Here is a 24099-nt window from a genome sequence, read left to right on the forward strand (position 1 = left end):
AGCTACAATCAGTGCCCTAGCATAGGTATCCACTTTTCTACAAAAAAATGGATATACAAGTTAGGGGACCGACCGTACTAAAGTGTAGGTAAAGATATTATGTCTTTGGGGACTGTAGTTCTGAAGGTAGCGAAAAAATGAGACTTTTGTGATGATATTCAAGTGTCTATATGTATACTGAGGGTTTTTTGACCGGCGAAATAACGCTAGATGGCGTTAGTATCGAAAGGTCCGTTCCACGTTACAATCTTACTTTTGATTGGCTCATTTACTTATTTGGCCACACAAACGTGACACAAACGTCTAAAGTTGTCAAACGGAACGCGATATAGAGCCAACTTGCCCGTCTTAGAAACATTCCTTGAGTATCATTACGCAAAATGCTATGCTAGCGTACAGTTAAGTACATCTGTAAAGCCGAGTTTAGAATTGCAAGAAAAATCGTGCATGTTGCATTACATTGCGAGGCCGTAAAGCCAGCGAGTTTGTAGTGGTCAATCGAGCGCCGCAATGTAATGCAACTTGCACGATTTTTCTTGTAAGTCTATATTCGGCAGTTTGTTCAGATGGCGCAATGAGTACTTGACAGGCAAAATATCGCTAGATGGCGTTAGTGTCGTGAGTTCCGTTTAACGTTACGGTCTTGCTTGCGATTGGCTCATTTAGCAACGTCAAACTGTATACTAACGACATCTAGCGATATTTCACCTGTCAAATGTAGCCCTCATTAGAGGCTAATCGGCTAATGTATATGTCGATCCGCCAGATCACGAAATTCCTAGGCATATCGTGAAATGGCGCCATTTCATGATATGCCCAAAAGTTGGCCAGGCATATCTCGATGTGCCTGAAAAACAATACGGCAGATCGATTAGAGCAACGCATTCGTCGATATTCCTAGCTCTATACCGGGCAAATCGTGATATGCCGAAAAAAATAAAAACTTAGGTACAGTCACCAGTATTAATATCTGCCACAGCGGAGCGTGCAAAAATATCTGACACGTTCTGCCGGCCCTAGAAATAGAATCTTATCAGGTATTTATGCACGCTTGTTGTGTCAGATATTGGTGCTGGTTAGTAGGTATGTATTGTGCCCACAACGCACGAGCCGAGCAAGCGAAGCGAGCGTGCCGTGCCAGCGGCCGGCGAAGTGCCAGGACCGATATGGCGGCGCTTCATGATATGCCTAGGAATTTCATGATTTGTCTAAACGTCACTAGGCAAATCGTTAAACGGTGAGTTTTGAATGATATGGTGGATGTCCCTTAGCCAATTTATGAAATGGCGCCATTTCACGATATGCCTAGGAATTTCGTGATCTGGCGGATTTTACTAACTACTAATCTACAATCGTGCCATCTGGACAATCTATAGGTACCTAATGTAGTTGGAAAGCTGAAAAAGGCTGAATGCTGGCGATTACCTTGATTTGTCCGATATGTTTGGCATGCCAAGGCGAAAAGTATCCCTCCAACTCCTTAGCGGTGATATCGGCGACACCTTTGCTTTTAAGTCTCTCTTTTATCATAGAGTATGCGGTTCTAGAGAACACAAACACCTGGAGTGAGAGCATAGACAAGATTGATTTACATGTTTTTATTTTATTTTAAATTTGGAATGTGTACTCCAGGAGTTTGGTCAAAGTTGGACTGAAACTTCTTTTCGTGTTCGTTATCGGATTTTCTTGAATGGTTTGAGTTTCCAATAATTATTTTAGGTTGTTCGGATTAAAAAACTTTGTAAATGTTTCCATAGATCGGTCGATGTGCAAAGTGTACCGCGTCAAAAGCGTACTACACTGAATCAAAAAATCCTACGAAAAATCTCAATAGGCAAATCCAGTCAAATTAACCCCTCTGCTAAGATATCGGATTAATTATCGAATTACTTTGTACATTATATGGATGGTTATATTTTTTTTTGTCACGAATCATAAATATTTGGTCCCCGTTTTTAGAAGTTAAAAGCGTCAAAGTCATGTCATATGAAATGATGTGAAAGTGACAGAAGATATGTTAAGGCTCCATTAAACCATGTTTGTAGAAATTGATGATGAACAGAACAGAAAAGAAGTCCTTGATGACGCTGATGATGGAAAGCAACATCGAAAAGGTTTATGATGATGATCCATACACTCTTGATTTCACACTTGATTCGTAGAACATTCATGACAGTTGTATAGAAATAAAAAACTTTTGTAAATTGATTTTGCAAAAACACTACTGAAATAAAAGTTACGAAGTTGTGGTTATCTTGAACGCAAGTTGAGCGACATCTGTTGATAAGAAGAAGAACGACTCACTTTAAGGCTCAGTTCAGCTACTCACCGCTAGATGTCGCATTCACTTGTTCCCGAGTATGCTGATAAAATACGACTCTCAACAGTAACTCAAAGTTTGACTTTGAAAAACATTTGATTTGATAGCATTTTCTAGTAACTTCTAGAGTATTCTACGTTCAAGTGCCAGCGTCGTCCAAACCTTGACCGTGCCGACGTGTTCTGCAAAAAAGGGCGAGAACAGATTGTTCATCTCGGCCGGTGGTATGTCCGTCACTCCCTTTGACTTGACCCGGTCTTTGATCCGGGAGTACACGTTACGGGAAAACACGAATACCTGTATAAAATATTTAAATAAAACGTCGATTCTTCGAAAAAAGCTAGCACTTTACTAAAAAAGACTAAAGTACTTAATAACAAAAACCTGACAGGAGTAAAGTTCAGTTTAGTTTAGTTTCTATTATAAGTAACATGCTTTTTCAAAGTTGCGACAATTTGACGAACATATTCTGAAAGTTTTGTGACATCTATACTTAGTTGAAAAATACAAAATACTATGTTTAAGTTCAACGTTTCTCACGTCGGATTTCACAATGATGAGTTCTTTCAAAATTATCAGAACACGTATTACGCTTTTACGCCGTAAACCATAAAATCTCTCATTATAATTGTATCTATCCTGACATTCAAAGTTCGTATCATACTGCCCGTCTCACTTTTCTGTTAAATAATATTAAAAAATACGTACTTATGTAATTCAAATCTCATAGTAACTTTGGAGTGCCAAAAATTCATAAGTGTAGCCTAAATCATTACACTGTAACAGTAGAGCACGTCCTATTTCAACGGCCTATTTCAAGACCTGAGACTATGTTATGCAAAAAAAAAAAAACAAGGACGATATTAGCAACATAAGTTTTGAACACTTGTTACCCACTCTGTACTATTACAACGATTACCACATGATCATTTTACGATGGAAGTCAACAAATCTTTTCACGTCAACTCCCAGTCTAACATCCACAACTTGTATCTAATTACTTATTCTGTGCAAATACCTACTAATGCCGTGCCAAAGCCATGTGAGGTTAAACGTGAAAACACCACAGCGTCGACACGTGATTGTCGATCGAGGATAGTTTTCAAAACATTGCGATAAATGGATTCATTAATATCCGTTTCAATGGATTTCCTTGTTACGATCGATAAACGAAATCCATTGGTTAGTTGTATGTTTTCATCGTATATAAGGGCTGGTGTAGGATAGTACCTATTTTGATATTAATTGTCAAACATTTTAAGCTTAGATGAATGATTGGTCTCGCGCGCTTCAATCAATCATTCATCTAAAATTTTAAGTTTATCACTAGGAAAACATTGAAAATAAATTAGATGTAACTAGGTACATTTTATCACTACTAAGGGCCGGTTTTTGGTCAAATATTCCCGAAATTATCATTGGATGATGCCGTCTATCTAAATATAGGTACCTAATCCAAGCCTAATCCATATATTGCTACAAAACTACCAATCGATCGAATTACATTTTTGACCATATTTTATGACTGGAAAATCTATCAGAGCTGTATTTTATTCCATCTCTTTCATTTCAAATTAGAAAAAGTTTTTCTTTTCTTTGAAATTCTGTTTTTACGGATGTGATTTCAAAATCTGGTCCCATTTATTGTGGAAAGTATTTTACATTTAATCCACTTACCTACATCCAAAACATGTATGGACAAAAGCAAATTATTTTTAAAGATGAAATATTATTCCACCCGTATATATATACTTGTATACTGTACAGTCACCATCAAATATATTGGAGCAATGGAGATAAATCAGAAAACAAGCTCAAGAGCGCTTGCATTCAGAGATTTTTCCACTTCCATACATCCGATGACCACTGCACTAGGATCATATCTCACCTGATAAAGAGAGTTGCCAGTAATATAACTAGCAATATAATGCGAGCCATACTTCCTGATGAAGTCTGCTATGGATACCGTGTCTCCGATAATCGACTCCTGGATGGCATCGAAGACCACGTCTTCTACGGGGATGTTTGTTGGCAGGTCATTCAGCTTCGCGGTCTCTCGGTACCTGGAATAGGGATGTACAAGGTGTTAATTGCAATGCAGTGAATAATGTATTGCCGTCGTGTTTTGTCGGAAAAGATCGTATTTAAAATACGATGGAAAAACATTATTCACTGGATCTGTAAATAATCGAAAACCTGAAAGTAGTGAGTTTAGAATAGAGAGTATAATCGATTATACTACACTTTAAAGTAGGTAGGTTGGTTTTGTTTAATAATTTTTCCACTGTGCTCAGTTAAAAAATTATGAATGCCCGAGGTTGCATACTTTTTGGATAATTCTAACTGGCTGGTTATCTGTCAGGCTCATTTTATGTCAATATCATTTAATAAATATACGAAGCAGTAATTAGCAAAGACTACCCGAATTATCAAGAATAATATTTTTATTTTCTAACTGCAATTAAAGCCGTCTAGTGAGTTAACGAAGGTTTACATGGAGTTTTACACATATAATACATAGGAAGCGCCAATTTCGCTTCAAAGCAAAGTTTTGTTTAGCTAAACTTTAGCTGTTCATGCAATTATGAACGCTTCTAAACCTATAGTGTAAGTGTAGTTTGTAGTCGAGAGCTTTACCTGGAAACCCTGACGAGCACGTAGCAGTGATCACCGGTGATGAACGAGGAGTTGATGCCGAGGTTCCGCGCCATGATGTCAGTGGGCCAGCCCGCTGTGAACGCGCGCCACGGACGCTCCAACCTGTCGTCATCATCATCAATTGAATAAAGAAAAGGAGATTAGTGTTGCCGAAACATCGATAGTTTTAATCGGAAAAAAGACCATACTATCGATAGGCCTATCGACAGTATTTATACTATTGATAGTAGATAGTATCGATATATCTTTTCGTGCTATACTATCGATGGGAGCGCCAAAGTTCGCATACTCTTCGCTAGTCATACCGTAATTTTTGTCCGAATCATCGTTTGTCATAATTTTGCCCCACTGAAACCTAACAGTTTTCTGAAATTTTTAAATGGTGATCCTATAGAAAACTAGGTTAGGTTAGGTTTGTTTAATAACAAACGATCGTTCTGACAAACATTACATTCGGACTTCCAATAAGTATGCAAATCGATATGAACCCACTAAGTATCGATAAGTAAGTAAGATAGTATCGATATTATTACTGTTTAATAATGCATAAAATATCAATACTATCGATAGTATTGAACAGAAAATTACGAAAACTCGATCGATAATGAAATATTTTAATACTATCGGTTAGTATAAGCAAGATTGCAAGATATAAAGGTGAGTGGCAGAATAGCATTTTGCAACCAGTTACCCAGTGGATATTTTTTAACGAATTTGCATTATGAGCAAGTTCAGCTATTTAAAAAACCAAATTATAAAAATGGGCAAGTAATGTGTGTATACGCAACTGATGTAGATACAATCGATACTATTGAAATAACGGTAACAATCGATTATTCAAAACTATCGATAGTATCGATAGTTCATTCGTCGTCAAAACCGATACTATCGATAGTATTGTTGATTACCGAAAGTATTGCACGAAAAGAGATATCGATACCGAAAAGAAAGAGATATCGGTCGGTATGTATTTTTTAGTTATCTGTTTTTTTTGTGTAACTGTCACGAATAAATGTTTTTTCTTTCTTTCTTTTCTATCACTATCGATAACTATCGATTTGCTCAAACAATCGATAGTCTATCGAAATACTATTGATAGTGGACTATGGATCGGCAACACTAAAGGAGATTAATTTATCTATGTGTTTTGCTTATTGTCTATTTTTTATAACTCAGAAAGAAAGAAAATGTTTATTCTGCATATAAACAAAATTAACTCAAAAAAAAATCGCGTGAAAATAAATTAGGATTGAGAATGCTTAAATCTATTTATCATTAATCATGATCAATCATCATGATCAACTATTTAAATAATTTTAATCACGCGTTACTTTACGGAGGTCCATATCAATAAATTAAAAAAAAACTTTTAGTTCATTGTTTGTTTGTTTCATATCGAGTGGGGATCGGTGAGGTGGTCAGGTACCTATTTGTTGTTCGACACTTTTTACATTAATTTTCTACTATAACTAAGAACTAACACGGTATGTAAGCTAATTTTTGTCACAAACTAATAACTAACAACATATGGAACCTGTTTTCCGAATTAACTGTTTTTGTTTATTATATCTAATTAGAAATCATAAATCATTTGCCTCTCTACAAAAGATCGCTACTCGCATTTTGTAATCAATCAGCGGAAAATCATCGCTAGGTACTAAAGTATTATGAATCGATTATGAGTTTTCACAACTCTGTTTACATTGAAATGGCAACATTTTTTATTCGGTTCCGGTCAGCGTTTATCGGCTTGCTTAACACACTGGCTACTTCTGTTTCTAATAAGTAGACTACTCGGCATGATCCCTGACCTCATAAATGATCAAGATCCTTTGTTCCACCTAAACAACCAACTTAGATAACTAGTTGGTTAAGTGGACCGTTCCCCATAGATATCTAGTTATCAAACTCGGTTTCGAACATGGACCAACCAGTCCACTCAGTAACTAGTTTTTTTTACGCTGAATATACGTTACGTTCCCCCTAGACAAAAAAGATGGTTAACCTTTTCGCCGCCACGCCATGTCAAATACAAAAGACATCACCCATACGCCAGGCTTCTATATTGCATTGCCTAAAATTGAACCTTAACGCAATTGAACGAAGGTTACTTTTGCATTGAAGTAATGGACGTTTATATAGGTCGTTGGCGTGGAACCTGCGGTGCGTATGGCGTATACATATTATATGAGTCGTTGGCGTCCAAAAGGTTAACTGGAATAAAGGACCAAGATGCACCTATTTGTCGAGCCAGAATGCACGACGTAATATTAGTAGTACGAGAGTAGTACCTTTTTTATTTGGTTGTACCCATCTACAATAGGTACGGGTACAGTCGGATAAAACATGCCCTTTTGCCATGAGGCCACGAATTATCAGGTCGTGCATTATTGTCGTTCATTCCGGGTCGACAATCACAGGTAGTAAATTAGTCATCACTCACCTCTCAAAGCTAAAATCCCTGAAGTAAGCCTGCAGCAGCTGCTTCAGGTTATCGCAGAACTCCATGTGGAAGTCTCCGTCGAACAAGGTCTTCGGCTGTCGAGGCTTGGGCGCCACCGAGAGCCGCTCCACGTCCCGAAAGACCGAGACGGTGGGCTCCCTGAAGACCCAGCCTTCGGTGTCATTCCGGGGGACCACTCGCATGCATATGCTGAGGTAGCCATATCTGGAAAAGGTTGAGGGAAGTTCATAAGCCGCATAAGAACGCAACAGTGATCGTTCATGCGCCAAAATAGCATCTGTATGTATACGTCGCAGGGAAATGGCTAAAACAGAGATTTGAACAAATCTCCAAGGGATATGAAATGACGCAAAAGATTGAATCCATTTTATCATTTGTCTAGAAAAAAAACAGTCATTGGTCAAATCCCGGAATCTGTTTAGTGATATGACGAAATCGAAACACGTCAGTGAGTTGACGAAACGAACTCACAAAGTCACCTTCTTTTATCATTTTACTAGACACGTTCACTGATATGATAAAGTCTAGACCTACTGTAACATGGTATAGGTGATCTTTTATCTATCAAATCTCTGAATTAGTTTAGTGAACTATAAATAATTGGTTTGAAATAAAAAAAAATTATAGCGTCAGCTTAAGATAATTTCAATGTTTTCATCATAAAAAAGGTTATTAGGGATGTTATTAAAAAAACATTAAAGACTAAGGAGTCATGGAGCTAAATTAAGAAACCTTTAAGTCTACAGGTGATACTTTTTATGGAAACAAAGTGTAAACAAACGAATAAACTAACCTAACACGGACACTTATTAGGTAAGCCAAGGTGGTACTCGTGAAGTAAATGAAAAAGGTCCAACTGTAGTGAAGATCTAGAAGCAATATTAACTGTATACATAGTAACCTAAGACTCAAATTGGAACTAGTAATAATAATTGTTAGTTGGAATCCTTTTAAGGTCCACGACCTGTCAGCAACTTATGCGTGTGAAGGGTCAGGGACAAGAGTTTTGTTCTAAAATTTAAATTTTTGGTCTCTTTTTTTCATAATCTTACAACAATATAGTGAAAGAGAAAGGTTCAAGAAAAATTTAACGCAAATTTTCGAGCTGTGAATGCAATTGTAAGCAAATTTTTGTCTTATTGTCTGGTGGTTTATGGAAGATGAAAGTTTTGACCGTTGCAAGTTTTTACAATAGAAGTTTTGGTTTGGTGTACTAAACTAGTTCAGCTTTCACTCGGAAGATTTTCGAGAAATGTCACAGATTTAAGTCTAGTGGGAGTAAAATTCTTTGCCGTTATGAGGGAAAAAAACGCAACTGCAATTTTACGGTGAGATTTTTTAAGTTACGCCAGTGATGAAAAATATGGCAAAGCCTTTGTCTGCCTGTGTAGATTGACTGCGACGTGTTACATCCGAAAACATACCTAACTCACGCATTTCTTGTTTTTCGGTATCGTTAGATTTTTGTTATTTCACGCCACTGTTTGGCACAGTTTAGTTCTTTTCTTACTGATTCCGAATATGCATGTAGGTACATACAGTCTAAGAAACTGATTCATGTACCAGGCTGGACCCTTTGTGCTACTAATTATGTCATACATCTGCCAAAGAAATTATGAAAAGGTTCCACCCTGCTAGGCTACTCCGAAACTCGAAACTCGAAGTTCGTGTCATGCGGTCCCTCTGACAAGACCTCATACGAGAGCGAGAGGGACCACATGACACGAACTTCGAGTTTCGAGTTTCGGAGTAGCCCAGCTGGTACGTGATTCAGTTTCCTTGAACGTACACGCATATTTGGAATCAGTAAGAAAATAACTCAACGGCGTGGAAACTTGCATACACCTGTGACACTAGCGGCTGGTAAGTTGACAAACTTCAGAAAGTATTCGCCATGACAAATGCGTTAGAAAATACTTAAGGACTAGCTTATGCTTCGAACGCGTCAAAAAAAAATGGTTTTTTTTCGTTATAAATGGTAGCCTATGTATTTCCCAGAGTTACAAACTCTTTACCAAATTTCATCTTAATCGGTTCAGTTCAGTAGTTTAAGCTGAAGAAGTAATAGGCAGGCAGACCGACAGACTGAGTTACTTTTGCGTTTACAACATTAAGTAGGGTTTTTGTGTCTTAGTATACTTAAGTACCTGTAGGTATGACAAAAATGTTGTAAGTATGTAATGTCTACGGTTATTTTTTTATGAACTTATAGTCACAGGTCAGTTGTAAAAACCTAATAAAAGCCGGACGGGCCGGACACCGTTTATATAATTTGGCCGACCGTTTATACAAGCATTGAAAAAGTCTATGTCCGGCTTTATCCAGACGCCTGGCAACCCTATGTGCGAGGATGTGTAGCAAATAATGTGTTTTTCATGGACCAATAGGCAAGGCACGCTTCATTATCTTCGTTCAGCACCGCTCTGGTGGAAGCAGCTGAACGGAGCGAGATGAGGTAAATGAAGCGTTCCTATTGGTTCATGAAAAACACATTCCTCGTACATCTCTGGTTGAATGAAACGCAGCCTAAACTGGCCTTTACTTCAGGAGCCTTAGGGGCTGTTTCACCATCCATTGATTAGGTAGTGTTAACTGACGGTTAAAGGTGATGCCGTCTCTATTTGTTTTGTTCGAATAGACAGAGACCGTATCACATTTAACTGTCAGTTAACACTAAGCAATGGATGGTGAAACAGCCCCTTAATCTACTTTTACAGCATCCATGGGACGAGATGGCTCCGTCTTTAAAACAGGGCGCGACTCGCACAGGTTAAATACTCGTAACTTACCTCATGAATATGTTGATGGCCTTCCCAACGCCAAGTTCGGAGTCCAGAGTCGCGGCGCGGCACAGTGCTACCGCCAGCAGCAGCACCGCAGGCCGCACCATTACACAAGACGGACCGTCTGCAAAAAAAAACACGCTATAATGGTAAACCAAATAATGAACCAGTCTGACTACTCCATCGACCCTGGAAACCGTTCTTGGTCAAAGTTCACCCCAAGACTACACAAGCATAAACACGGCTAAGGTTATGTTGTTCTGTCTTGGAGTTCCACTGCCTAGCACCATTGTCGTAAGCTAGATAATCGAGCCTCGGTGGTATCTACCATAATTATTGTATTGTCTTCAGAACTACTAATGTTTAGTTTAGTTCAGTACCAAAAATTACAAAAATTTCATAATCTTATTAATTGTACCTATATGTACATATTTAAAAAAACAACATAGCTATAACTACAAACTACGACGTAAACATCTGAAATTCTGAACTATAAACTAAGCAATGACATTGAATTCATCCGCAACATGCTTCGTCAAATTACAAATTTAAAATGTTCAACTCACGATTTATATGTAAGTCAGAAATGGTCCGACAAGAATGACTACAAAATGCATTATACCATTATATATAGTATGGCTATCCTATCGCAGTATTTTTTTAAATTGAGTCAGTACGGTTTAGTGTTATTCTAGTAGGTCCATTTCAATCTCTGAGTACCTACCGCCAGCGAACGTGTTAATTTGTAAGTAGAAGAAAATTTTGAGTTTTAGAAAAATAATCTTGAAGAAAAAATTAATAAAATTTAGGTTGAGAAACTAGCTTTAAAGTTTTAACTCCTGAAAGAGTTGCCGTGTTATTGTTAAAATTTATGTAATTTCTGCCATTTCTAAAACTTGTTACTTTTTAGGCTAGAAGCCTATAAAAATCGTAATATCGCGGTTAAAAATGGAACTAAGAGTTCAGAGAACATTTCACTCAAATTTCACTTCTGCATAGATGGCGGCGGCGGCGTTCCAAAACAAATTTTGATTTTCCCAAAATTAAGATTTAAATTAAATTTAATGAAAGTTTACGGATTAGCAAATGTATACATAGGTAGTGTCGTAAAAAACACAGAAGTATCACGTAAAACAACAAAAATATACGAATTTTAATGATTTATTGCATAATTAGTACTATGCAATAAATCATATTTATTTTTTAATTCACGAATTAACACCCAACAAATTAAAAAAAAAAACAAAAAGGTTTGTCAGAAGTGGGATTCGAACCCACGCCCTCAGAGAGGACCAGAACAGCTCATACCCGTTGAACGGGCAAGGTAAACCTTGAGTCTGGCGCCTTAGACCGCTCGGCCATCCTGACAGTTGTGGTAGTGTGCGAAAATAGCTAACATGTTCACAGTATTAGTTTACGTGTCGTTATCATAGATGGTGTTAGTATGATACAAATTGATAGTAGGTGCTTAGAACGTTCATTTTGATAACCGATTTAAAAAAGTGAGAAGGTTATCAATTCGGTTGTTTATTTTTTATTACTTATCTTGATATCGTGAACATTTTTATTTGATTGTTATTTAAAGTATAAAAAGTTTATTCGACACACACACGATACACGCAAAAATTACTAAAATAGTAGAAGTAAGTAATTATTATGACATAAAATATTAAAAAATAAATGTAAAATAAAAATATAAAATTTTGTATGTGTGAGCGAAAAGGTCTCGCTTCAGCATAAATGCGGACTCCTGGGATGGAGTCAGCGCTGGTCTTCCGGCGAGACCATTTTTTGGGTTCCGTACCTCCAAGGCAAAAACGGAACCCTTATAGGATCACTTTGCTGTCCGTCCGTCAAGACCCTTTTTCTCAGGAACGCGTGGAGGTATCAAGCTTATATCAAATACTCAGATCTACTGTCCCTTGGAGCTGAGAAAAAATCAAACTTCTAAGCCAACGCAATCAAAAGATACAACCGTTTATGCCGCAAATTTCCGGAAATTTTCGAAACTCGCAAGGGAATCAAAACCTACTGGGTAGGTACTTCCCGTGAACTCAGAATCTTGAAATTTGGTACGAAGCAACGTCTTGAAGCACAAATAAAGGAAAATTGCGAAAACCGTAAATTTTTAGTTAAGTACAATCATATAATAAAAATATTTTTAATAATTTTAAAGTTACTACCTACAGTTATGTACGGAACCCTCGGTGCGCGAGTCCGACTCGCACTTGGCCAGTTTTTTTGGTATTACGTTTCAACTTTTCATTTAAATTTTATAAAATATAAATAATGTAAAAATGGTAAATTTCCAATGTGTCACACGTAAATATCTTGAAAATATCAAATTGTGCGATTATGTAATTCAGAAGTAAATAATGCTTTCTGCTATAAGTACCGGATCAGGCGGATCGGAGTAGGCGGATCTATATTTTTGTATTAAAGCCCTAATTGGGGACCTATTAGGTATATAATTATCGAACAGAGTTTTTGACTCGCAATTACTTAGTTGATTATGATTAATTAGGTACACCTACAAACTCACGGTCCCCCTGTAACATCAGCCAAATAAGTGGTCTATCAATTTTTAAACTATTTTTTTAAATCAAATGTATATGTCTCTAAAGTCGAACATTCAAGTTGACAGACACGTCTATTGGCATTATTGTTTTATGACATGCAAACGATTATCAACTTTAAGGTGGTAGACCACATATTTGGCTGATGGTACCTACCTACCTATTACAATACTTTTAGTTAAAATAATTCGAAATTCATTGCTACATAAATATTAAAATTAACTTATTGCCAAACGAAACCACATAAACGCATTAAATAGATTTGTGGTGTTTTGGTCAAGGTAAATGCTTATAAAGCCACAAGGTAAACCTTTGATAATCCCATAAGATTTTTATGAAATTACCGCGGTGATTTTTGAATTGAGAAACTTGCATTACTTTGGAACTATGTTCTTGTAGCTATTAAATAAGTGTGGCTTATGTACAGTTATACCGGGTGGGCCCTGCAACAGGAGCAAAAAACTAAAACAATGGTTCTGCTACTCAAATGGACCTACTTTATTCTGTAACTTTAAAAAAATTCAGTTATTATCATTAAGTTTATTCCAAACAAATTAAATGGTATTTTCAATGTACGGCATCCGACATCGCCTGTCACGTAACAAAATGACGGATTTGCAATACATTGTTCGTCCAATTAAACTTTAAACCATAATAAAAATCATAATACAAGTTATTTTCAAAAAGTGTAGAACTAAATTAGCTCAAGATGAAGACTGGAAGCTGTTGTTTAATTTTTTGCTCCTGTTACAAGGCTCAGCCAGTCACTATACGAAAAGAAAAACTTAAGGCTCCTATTCCACGTACCTAGTAGTTAGGTACAGACGAGTTCATAAACTTGTGAGCAAAAATTTGATCAAAAATATCTGAACACGCTTCTATGCCGTTAACTTAGTCGTGTTCAGATATTTTTGATCAAATCTTTGCTCAAAAGTTTTTACATAAGTACGTGTACAAAAAAGATGATTAGTTTAAAGGTCTCTACCTACTACACTGTATCATATCATGACCGTAATAGGAAAGTGTCAGGCGAAAATATATATTCGTTGTATTGAAAAGTACGAGACTGCCCACTAGCACATTTCTTAACCAAACATCGCCGTCGCGTGCCATGCACGGAGCGTCGAAAACGGTGCCGGCCGATAGGTACCTACGCTTCTTACGGTATGTGTGACACGCTGTTGACATGTTTTAGTCAGAGTTGCGTTTCATTTTTTTTTAATTTGACTGGATGGCAAACGAGCAAGTGGGTCTCCTGATGGTAAGAGATCACCACCGCTCATAGACACCTGCGATACCAGGGGGATTGCAGATGCGTTGCCAACCTAGAGGCCTAAGATGGGATACCTCAAGTGCCAGTAATTTCACCGGCTGTCTTACTCTCCACACCGAAACACAACAGTGCAAGCACTGCTGCTTCACGTATTCCGTGACTGATACGTTCCTATTGCGGTCATAGTATGATACGGAGTACTGGATATTGGGACCCTTATATGTGCATAAAGAAAAAAAAAACTTAAGCGGAAATTTCAATGAAACTGAGCATCCTGTGTTTATAAAACATAATTAAAAAGTTAATCAAACAATATAGCCAACCTTATCGACGTTTAGTTCCGGCACAGATTAAAACAATAAATAAATACGAGCGAGTAGATTAGTAGCTGGAACGTGCCAGTGACTCGGCTGGCCCTTGACCCAGATTTTGGATAAGTAGCTAAAAGTTAAAAAATTAAAATATTAACTACAATCTTTTACCTTGTTATACCTAGTGCCAACCACGAAGACGCGTGATTTTGTCAAAATTTGACATTAATGACATTGTAATAAGAACCACGGCACGCGTCATCGTGAATGACTCTACCTATACTCTGCTATAACACGTGAACGTCATCTAAGTCTGTGCGACATGAATAATTTCATACACAAGCCCGATCTCCCTCACCATTTATGTCACCCAGACTCAAGTACTACGAACATCATACAGGATGCTGATGTGTTTCAAAAGCTACGACAGCTTTGACAGTGAACTCGTAGTTTGAAAAGGGTTGCCCAAAGGTCTAACGCAGCGATTCTTAACCTTATTGGCTGGCAACCCAAAGTATAAATATATTTGAAGCCCGCGACCCTAAAATACCATTTAAATTGACGTCATTCATAATAAAATATTGATAAACAAAAACTACTTTTTTACGACATGTTTTAATCAGAGAATTTTCGCGACCCATCCCAAATAGCGCTCGTGACCCGAATTTGGGTCACGACCCGAGGTTAAGAAACGCTGGTTTAAAGTGAGGATAATATAAATAAATATCAAGGGACAATTCACACCAATGAGGGCTATCGCGTATGAATTCGCCACTAGAGGCGCTAGTGTAGCGTGAGGTCTCCGAAATGTCAAATCTCATAGTTTTTGGGTGAGCTACGCGGGTTTATTCATAATTAGAATCATTTTGTGAATATTTTGCAATATCTGAAATTAATTATGGCATATAATGCGTTCCGGGGCAATGAATGTCTGTGTTTTGAGACAGTTTTGTCTTTCGCAAAACCTTTGTCCTTCCTTTTTTCCGAACAAAACGGGGACTATGCAACACTGTGGCATGCTCGATATTTTTATGGTACGGTTTTAAGGTGTATTAAATACGATTTTAACCAAAACTTTGTTTTCACGCCCGCAATAACAGACTTTGAAAACCATACTTAAAAACCTCACGCAACAGTGCGCCATCTAGTGAGACAAAAAACGATAGCCCTCATTGACCTAGTCCCAACGTAAGTTTAGCAAAGCTTGTGTTATGGGTACTAAGCAACGGATAAATATAATTATATAGATAGATACATACTTAAATACATATTAAGCACCCAAGACCCGAGAACAAACATTCGTATTTTTCATACAAATATCTGCCCCGACACGGGAATCTGGTCAATAGACCATATGGTCGTCAAAAATAATAAGTATTTAATAAAAATAAAAACATAACCACACCACCACCCACCACCACAGTCGGCTTGTTTACATTTTATTTATGTGTACTCTCAGTGCTATGGTAAAGACCTAAAGAGCGTACATATACTAACTATGAGGTGAGGTATTGCAAGATATACCTAACGTTAATGACCTGGCTCTGGGACCTATGGTATGTCAACATTACATTTGCAACTAAAAAGTCCCACCTTTTTAAAGCCACATTCACATTTATCTGTCGTGTCGTGTTGTATCGAACGTTGTATAGAACGGTATCGGTTTCATACATTTTATATGGTTGCGTTTACCTACATTTATCTGTGCCCTTAGTGTAAGTTTTCGGTTACAAAATACGTCTCGATCGCGTTCGCGTTAAAATCTCAATTTGTATGGAAACACAAACATCGCAAACGTTCCGCTAGAGGCGCTGTTCGTGATTGCATACAAATTGAGATTTTAACGCGAACGCGATCGAGACGTATTTTGTAACCGAAAACTTACACTAAGGGCACTGGTGCTGTGTGTTGGGACGGTTTTTTGTTGTGTCGCATCAGAAGCTATAGAGAGAGAGGGAGACAGAGAGCATCACAACACAAAAAGATAGATAAAATGTAAATGCGGCAACACTAATGAGGGTTTCCGTACCTGGTCAGATGGAGCTAGTATCGCGAGCTTCGCTTGTTTTACAACTTAGACATTTGTGTCTCATTTCTGTTTGGGTAATTAAATAAGCCAATCGCAAGCCAGACTACAACGTCAAACGTATCACGATACTAACGCCATCTAGTGATAATAAGTCTACTAGAAAACCGTTATTACATAATTAACGTATTTTAAAATCTAATTCGCTACCCGTCGTAACGTAGCGTGACGTCGGGTAATATCTATTTACTAAATGCAGTGTAGTTAGATCCATAGAGCGTTGATAACTGCATGATTACTGGACCTTGACTGACTTTATTGAGTAGTGAGACGTCATAATTCTGTCGTGACATAAATAATTTATAATACAGAATTACTCACATAATCCTAGTAATCTTATAAGTGTGTTTGTAAGTTGTGGTTCAAATTTTGCAGATACTTTTTGAGCAATTATGATTGGTTTATTTGAAGTCCTTTTGTTTTTTTTACTTCAACTCCAAATTTGTTACTTTTAAGGGACTTTTTTTTCGATATGGTTTCACGGGATACCCATAAAAGTAACAAATTTGGAGTTAAAATAAAAAATACAAAAAGACTCCAAAAAAAAACCAATCATAATTTGATTGCTTAATAGCGACATCTCTTGTCTGGGTGAGCGGTTAGCACAGAATATATAATAGTACTGACGTACGGTTAGTTCCGAAAGAATGTGATGTCTCTCGATGAGAGCGGAACATAGATGTCGCTGCTGCTTAAGTAGCGTAGTAGAAATAAGCAACCTGAGATATGTATGCATAGGAAAAATTCGTGTCTAGATTCCTGTCCAGCGGTGGTGTAGGGGTTATAGCACGCAGCACGGATTGCTGAGGACCTGGGTTCGATTCCCAGCGCTGGTCTCTTTTTCTGGTTTATCTGTGCATCCATGTCTCAGTTTGTATTTTGCGATACTTTTTGACCACTTTCTGGTATCTGATCGAGCTGGTTTGGCACACTTATGTAAGTCCGGTGACAATACAATAATCTGGTAGTGAAGCTCTGATGGTTCGGCCAGGATAGAACTCCTCAATTGTTAAATTGGTTAATGGCATCAACTTGAAACGTGCTACGGATAATATAATTAGGATGACAATGCAACTACAGTCAACAAAAATACGTTCAGAATAAAAATTGTATCAATGATGTTTTATTTGCAGAGTTTGTGTCTTGATAAGTATTTATAATTGTTTGCCAACGCTACAGAGCGACCAGGCACGTTCAGTCAGTCGTAACTAGATGGTAATTCAATTGGCTACAGGGCAAGGCCGTGTCAATGAATCGCTTACCTTTTGCACCAATTTATTACCAGTTATCAATTACCTTCTGTCGTGATCCGCCACTAATACCACTAGTGGTGTGGTTTGGCTTCTCAAGCAAAAACACATCATTTTTTAAATTTAAACTTCGTTTTTATTTTTTAGTCAAAATAAAATTGTTGTTATTTTGAGGTCTAGGAGTGCGATGTTTATATCGCTATCGAAAGTCAAAGTCAAAGTACCTTTATTCAATTTAGGCTATAACAACTTATGAAAGTCAAAAAATCTATCATCGGTTAGGATAAACTCTATTGCGAAGAATTCAGCAAGAAACTCCACAAGGTGTATATATTTTTTTAAATGATTATTATTTTATTTACTTAATACATTACAACTTACAAGTAAGTACTTAACACAATTAAATACGTTTTTAAGACAGATATTCGCTATTTGAAGTAAAAGATCACCAATGCGGATCGGCTGGAGTGATTTGGATGAAATTCAGTATGTAGATAGCTGAGCTGGACATAGGGATAAAATCTCAAAATAACAACCGCTGGGCTTAGAGTCAATGTAATTTGGTACGTAGGTAGGTGGACGTCTGGAATAACAAATAGACTACTTTCTATCCCGATATTCCCAAGGGATAGGGATAAAATCTTGAAATTTCAACCGCTGGGCTTAGAGTCTTGAAATTTTGGACAGTTGTTCGTAACTCAATCAACCGGAATTTCAATTGTACTAGATCGAATAGTTTACGCGTGTGAAGCCGTGGGTAAACTCTAGTATTTAATAGGACGGTGACAGAGACGAATGAATATTAATAATCAACACGCTGGTTTTCTTTCGATCATTTATTTTGTAAATGTATTACGCTTAATTAATATTTTTTTAACAGTGTAATCGGAATCCCGGGCTTAGTGGCGTATCCATATTAAGATTTTGTTTTTGATGTCCCGCGGGCGATCACTGGAAATTTCACACGGCGCGGCTCTAGCGACTACAATCAGAAATAGATCTATATTAGTACCATAACTAATTATCTAACCAGTCAGCCGATTAATGAAGTCAGTACAAACAGGAAGGCGACTGGTCGTAGGCGCAGGCGCAGGTTATCTGACCTGATTTAAGAAATAGCTTGTGTAATGATGAACTTACTTTCTTCTTGTTTGTTCGTTGTTCATTATTTTTGTAATTGTTTTTCTAATGGAATACCTTTAATGATTTGGAGTGATACTAATCATTGAATGGACAAGAATTGTCCGAGCGTCGTCGTATATTTGTGTTCCACATGCTTACTTCCCATTGTTTGTTATTATAGGTAGAGCGTTAGCTTAACAAAATGTAAACTAAGTTTTATATCCCACCAAAAACATTCTGTAAAAAACTAGCCAAGTCTCGATGGAGCTGCTTGTTTATCTCTAAAAAGTAATGAAATCTAGACAAAGTCGTGCCAAGTCTAAGGTTCCTTACTGCGATTTCTTTATTATTATAGTTAATGTTGTGTGACTCCATCGAGACTTGACTAGTTTTTTACAGAATGTTTTTGGTGGGATTTCACTTCTTTTGTAGAAACGTGGGCTTATTACTTATTATCAAATGAAGCGGCCCACCAAGTTGAATATTTTTTGTAAAGGCGGTATGTCGATCTCTAATAGTTTGGTTGAACTCTTGTGTTTTCTAATCAGGGTCACCATGTACTCCAGATCTTCGATTATCCTAGTTTTTATAGTTTTCCCTTTATGTGGCCATTAAACCCTAACTCTTTACCAAGTTTCAGCTCTCTGAGTTTATGGGAAGTACTAGTTCTGTTTTGATGATCATGAGTGAGTGAGTGAGTGAGTGTCATAAATGCGAGACCTTGCTTTCGCTTAACTTCGGAACTAAATGACCTACAGACTTGAAATTTTGGATTTTAAGTATGTGATTATAGCTTACTGGATGACGAAAATTTCTGCGATCTGGTCTTATCCAGAGGTTCTCAAATAGGGGCCTGAAAATGCGGCGAAATGGTTCCAGTAAAGGATGGTAAGGCAGTGTTTGCTTCGCGCTCGACTTGGCGGGGGCACTGCCGTGCCCCCAGATTCGAAAAACTTTTTGATTGCACTTAACTTGTATTGGAATTAAAGTGTTGTACAATTTAATGTGGATTATTAAAATGGCAATCAAATGTAAACATCCCAATTAGCCTTAATGCCTTTGAAGAGCCACTTGATTGCACTTGAAGCGTTGCATTTAACGGGCATGCATTAGAAATTGCATTAATTGCATGAACTTGAGTTATTTGGATGATCATCGCACAGAAATGAAAGAACTAGGTATACCTACTATAAATTCAGATTTATAAAAGTCTAACTATATACCTTTTTAATCCTAAATTGACGGTACTGCGCTATTATGACCATGACAATTATACTGTAACCTACATAGCTAACTCAAGTTATATTAGGTAGGTGCTTTGTCAAAATAAACTCTAGGGTTGTCCATTTCTTTGTGTTGCTCAAGAGACACACGCACTCATTTGCCAATCTTTTATAAAAAAAAACTTTCGCCTCTATAGCTAACTAATAATCTAAAACTATCACAAAAATTCCGCAAGAATCTTAAAGTTGTTTTATTTATTTATTTATTTATTAGACATGCCAACAGTACATGAACAAGACTTTTATTTAGTTTTATAGTTTGGGAGGACTTTTTGGTTGTTTTTGGTGTCATACACTAGAGAGATATATGTAAAAACCTTTACCTATGTTCCAAAATCAGTTGCTAATAATGCTATGCGTGAAATTTATTTATTTAAGATTATAATTAAAACCTTTTATTTCGGTTTGTCATCATCATCACTCTATAACTCTATATTATTTAGAAGTCAAAATATTATTATGGCGTTCACTTTTTTTAAACGTTTTGTGTATATTGAAGTTAGCGCCATCTAGTGTCGAGTTGCGACACCAAGCATTTGCATTCTTGCGGCTGAAGGTATTTATAGTTCGGGCTGCGACAAACAATCCTACTCGTGCGCACGGTGCGCATCTGTGTACCGACAGCAGCGACATTGAAATAGTATACCTACCTACTTATGTATCTGATATTAATTTTTGGCGCATTTTCTTTGCAAGGTAAAACTTGTTCTGTTTAAAAGTAAAAATATGTCGAATACCTATTGCTATTTACGTTACTCGTAGAGTAATGTTTGGTACTCTATTTCCTTTTTATACGGGACTCTCGGTGTGCGAGTCAGACTATTACTTGCATTATTTTTTTCACATAAATTAATACCGGGAAACTTGACTTAGCCCCAAACTAAGTAAATCTTGTAAGTACTGCGGGATAGGTGCCAGACATCGGATAAGGGTACTTACAATAAATACATACATAAATAGATGTAACGTCTAGCCTCGAGTACAATCGTTCGAGGACAACTTACCGAAATGCGACCCCCAGTACCACCAGCTTCATAATCAAAGACACTAATTACTAAGCTATTCGATTATCAAAATAAAATTTCATTTCAAATCACAAGTAAACCTGTGTAGGTAATGAAATATGGATCAACGAACGTGATCTTTAATACCTATGTAGATAAGATGTTGAAATCAATTCCGACAATATCATCGTTCCATTTTTAATCGATCAGAAATTGGTTAATAATGGACAGTTTAATTAAGTAATTTGAGAGGCATAACATCATTGCAAGCAGTAAATCGTGATCGATTCGTATCGGTTTCTGGTAATCTGAAATCTTCGTAGATCATTTATTTAAAACCAGATTTATCCCGCAGTTATGCAGTGAAAAAATAAAAAAATGGCTAGCTCTATACTCCGGGATTTCGAAAAATCCCTTCTAGTGTCTCAAGGCCTATGCTCTAGTGGCTCAGGCTATGCATTGTCTACGTGTCTGTCAGTCAGTCACGTTAATATATTTTTTTAAACATATTAGCGGTAATGTTTAAAACTTGTTTAAAATGGTTTTGAAAACTGGCTCGACCTAATTAGACCATAGTCTAACAGGATACTGTTTTGCAATACTGAGTCAACTCACTGTCATTTTGCAATACAATGTCAACTGTAAAAATATTTTCTAAGGGTTGACATTGTATTGCAGAATTAATCAGGGTTAACACACTATTTCATTCAAACTAATTCATGTGCGGAATTACATTTGAAATTTACCACGAGCGTTGCGGTGAAGGAAAACATCGTGAGGAAACCTGCACAAACCTGCGAAGCAATTCAATGGTGCGTGTGAAGTTCCCAATCCGCACTGGGCCCGCGTGGGAACTACGGCCCAAGCCCTCTTGTTCTGAGAGGAGGCCTGTGCCCAGCAGTGGGACGTATATAGGCTGGGATGATGATGATGAACACACTATTGCAAAACAGCATCCATGGCTTCTGTGGGAGTGAGACCATTTCGAAAATATAAGTAGTTTATTCGTTGCCTAGTACAGTCACCAGCACCAATATCTGACACAACAAGCGTGCATAAATATCTGATACGTCTCTATTTCTAGGGCCGGAACGACGTGTCAGATATTTTTGCACGCTGCGCCGCGGTAGATATTAATGCTGGTGACTGTAACCATAGTACAAGCTTTGCTTAGTAAGGGACTAGGTCAATTGGCGTAAATTCCTATTTTTATTTATTATATGTGCTGCCCAAAAAAACACTATATTAAAATTATGATAACATAGCAACAACAGCGCCATCTAGCGGGTCCAATTTATTTAAATACGTTATTTATTTGAGGGGAGTGTTTACCGTAGGTATAGACGGAATGAATATTAAATGTATGACAGTTACGAAACCCATGAACATTTTGTATGGGATTTTTTTTCGTCAATTTCCCAATGTTTTTGGTACTTATCCTAATCCTGACGAAGACAAATCCAAAAACAAAAATCATAAAAATTCATTTTTTTACTAGCCTACAATAGTGTCCCACTGCTGGGCAAAGGCCTCTCCTCTTGATCTCCACACCTCCCGGTTCAGCGCAATGTCAGGCCAATCCCTTGCATACTATGTCTAAATCGTCCCGCCATCTCCTTTTCGGTCTGGTTTTATACATACATATAGATTTATTTATATACTGCTGTATGTAGATAATTGAATTCCAGGAGACGTAATTTTTTGCTGTCGGTACTCGGCTGGAGGCGGATTTAACGCGTTAGCATTTAGTCCCTAATTGGATCCTGAGTAAACACCGTCTTCAAAGAAGATAAAAATAGGCCATAAAGACATCATTTATCATAATGGAGGATAAGTTACGTTTGTGATAGTTTTAATGGGTATACTTATTAGTTTGGAATTAGGAAGCGGTTGTATTTAGCTATTGTTCCATCTGAGATAAAAAACCGGATAAGTGCGAGTTGGGCTCGCGTTGAGAAGGTTCCGTTACGTTACTATGGAATATTTTAATAATTGTATTTTTGTTTAATTGTGCACCCTTTCCTGTAATTTATAGGCAATAGTGGTCCATCCAACCAACTCCCACTTTGGGTTTAGACGAGAAAAAAATCACATACACTAAAAAAAATATTTTTTTAATTTTATTTTACTACTTTATCGGCGTTTTAAAATTTCAGTTTTCTAGCACTAGCGATTTCTAAGCTAAGTCGAGGACGGACGGACGAACGGACATAGCGAAACTATATGGGTACTTTGACCGTTTTAGTGTGAAAGAGTAAATAAATACACACAAATTCACAAACTTTTGCACTCGTACCTACTCGGAATGATGATGATATTGATGATGATGATAGCAAATGCGTTATTGCAAAGGCATGTTACGAATTTTATGCACCGTACACACCTGGCAACTGGTTTCCTTTTAGGGAAGTGCTAAATATAGACTAAGATATAGAGCACAGTTCACACGTGCGAGTAACGCGTAAGTTGCGTTGCATTGTGGCGCTGAATCTATCACTTGTAACTAGTCTTTTACCATTGGTTCTTTACATAAACCGTGAACACAGGCAACCATTGGGTATTTTAGTTACAATCAAATGCAAAAATAATGGATCTAATCCTTCAAAAATATGTTAAGTACCACAGACGTAATAAGGCTCTGGTACCTATCATATTTTTGAGTGCTTCGCATAGATACATATTTTTGCACTTGACTGTACCTGGGTAAACAAAACGGTTTTCTTTTTATATATAAGAGGAAGAAAACGAACATGCGGGTCACCTGATGGGAAGCAATCACTGCCGCCCATGGATACCTACCTGTCAACACGAGGGGTATCACAGGTGCGTTGCCGGCCCTTTGAGAGACTGATTGATAAGCTCGTTTTTTAAAGATCCCTAAGTTCTACCGCTCCAGAAACACCGTCCCAGGAAGCTGGTTCCATACTTTAGTCGTGCGTGGAAAAAAGTTTAGCTTATAGCGGACGGTG

General features: G+C 37.3%; 1 protein-coding gene and 1 non-coding gene across 4 annotated transcripts in view; both read right to left on the minus strand.

Annotated features, from left to right (window-relative positions):
- The window catches only part of LOC141435773 (torso-like protein), a 65643-nt gene that overhangs the window by 2133 nt on the left and 39411 nt on the right, over nt 1-24099 (minus strand). For 2 of the 3 annotated variants that reach the window (XM_074098585.1, XM_074098586.1), the window contains exons 2-6: nt 10232-10349; nt 7422-7646; nt 4958-5080; nt 4209-4383; nt 2483-2617 (exon numbers count right to left, since the gene is read on the minus strand). In XM_074098585.1, coding sequence (XP_073954686.1) covers nt 2483-2617; nt 4209-4383; nt 4958-5080; nt 7422-7646; nt 10232-10332 — 759 coding nt within the window. In that variant the 5' untranslated portion in view covers nt 10333-10349. Of the gene's footprint in view, nt 1-1425; nt 1561-2482; nt 2618-4208; nt 4384-4957; nt 5081-7421; nt 7647-10231; nt 10350-24099 lie in introns of all 3 variants that reach the window. The other variant, XM_074098587.1, reaches the window with a different exon arrangement.
- TRNAL-CAA (transfer RNA leucine (anticodon CAA)) lies at nt 11479-11593 on the minus strand. Its single transcript has 2 exons — nt 11556-11593; nt 11479-11523 (listed from the first exon to the last, which is right to left on the minus strand). It is a non-coding gene; the product is annotated as a tRNA-Leu (tRNA).

This window comes from Choristoneura fumiferana, chromosome 15 (assembly GCF_025370935.1).
Source record: "Choristoneura fumiferana chromosome 15, NRCan_CFum_1, whole genome shotgun sequence".
In the NCBI taxonomy this organism is placed as follows: Eukaryota; Metazoa; Arthropoda; class Insecta; order Lepidoptera; family Tortricidae; genus Choristoneura; species Choristoneura fumiferana.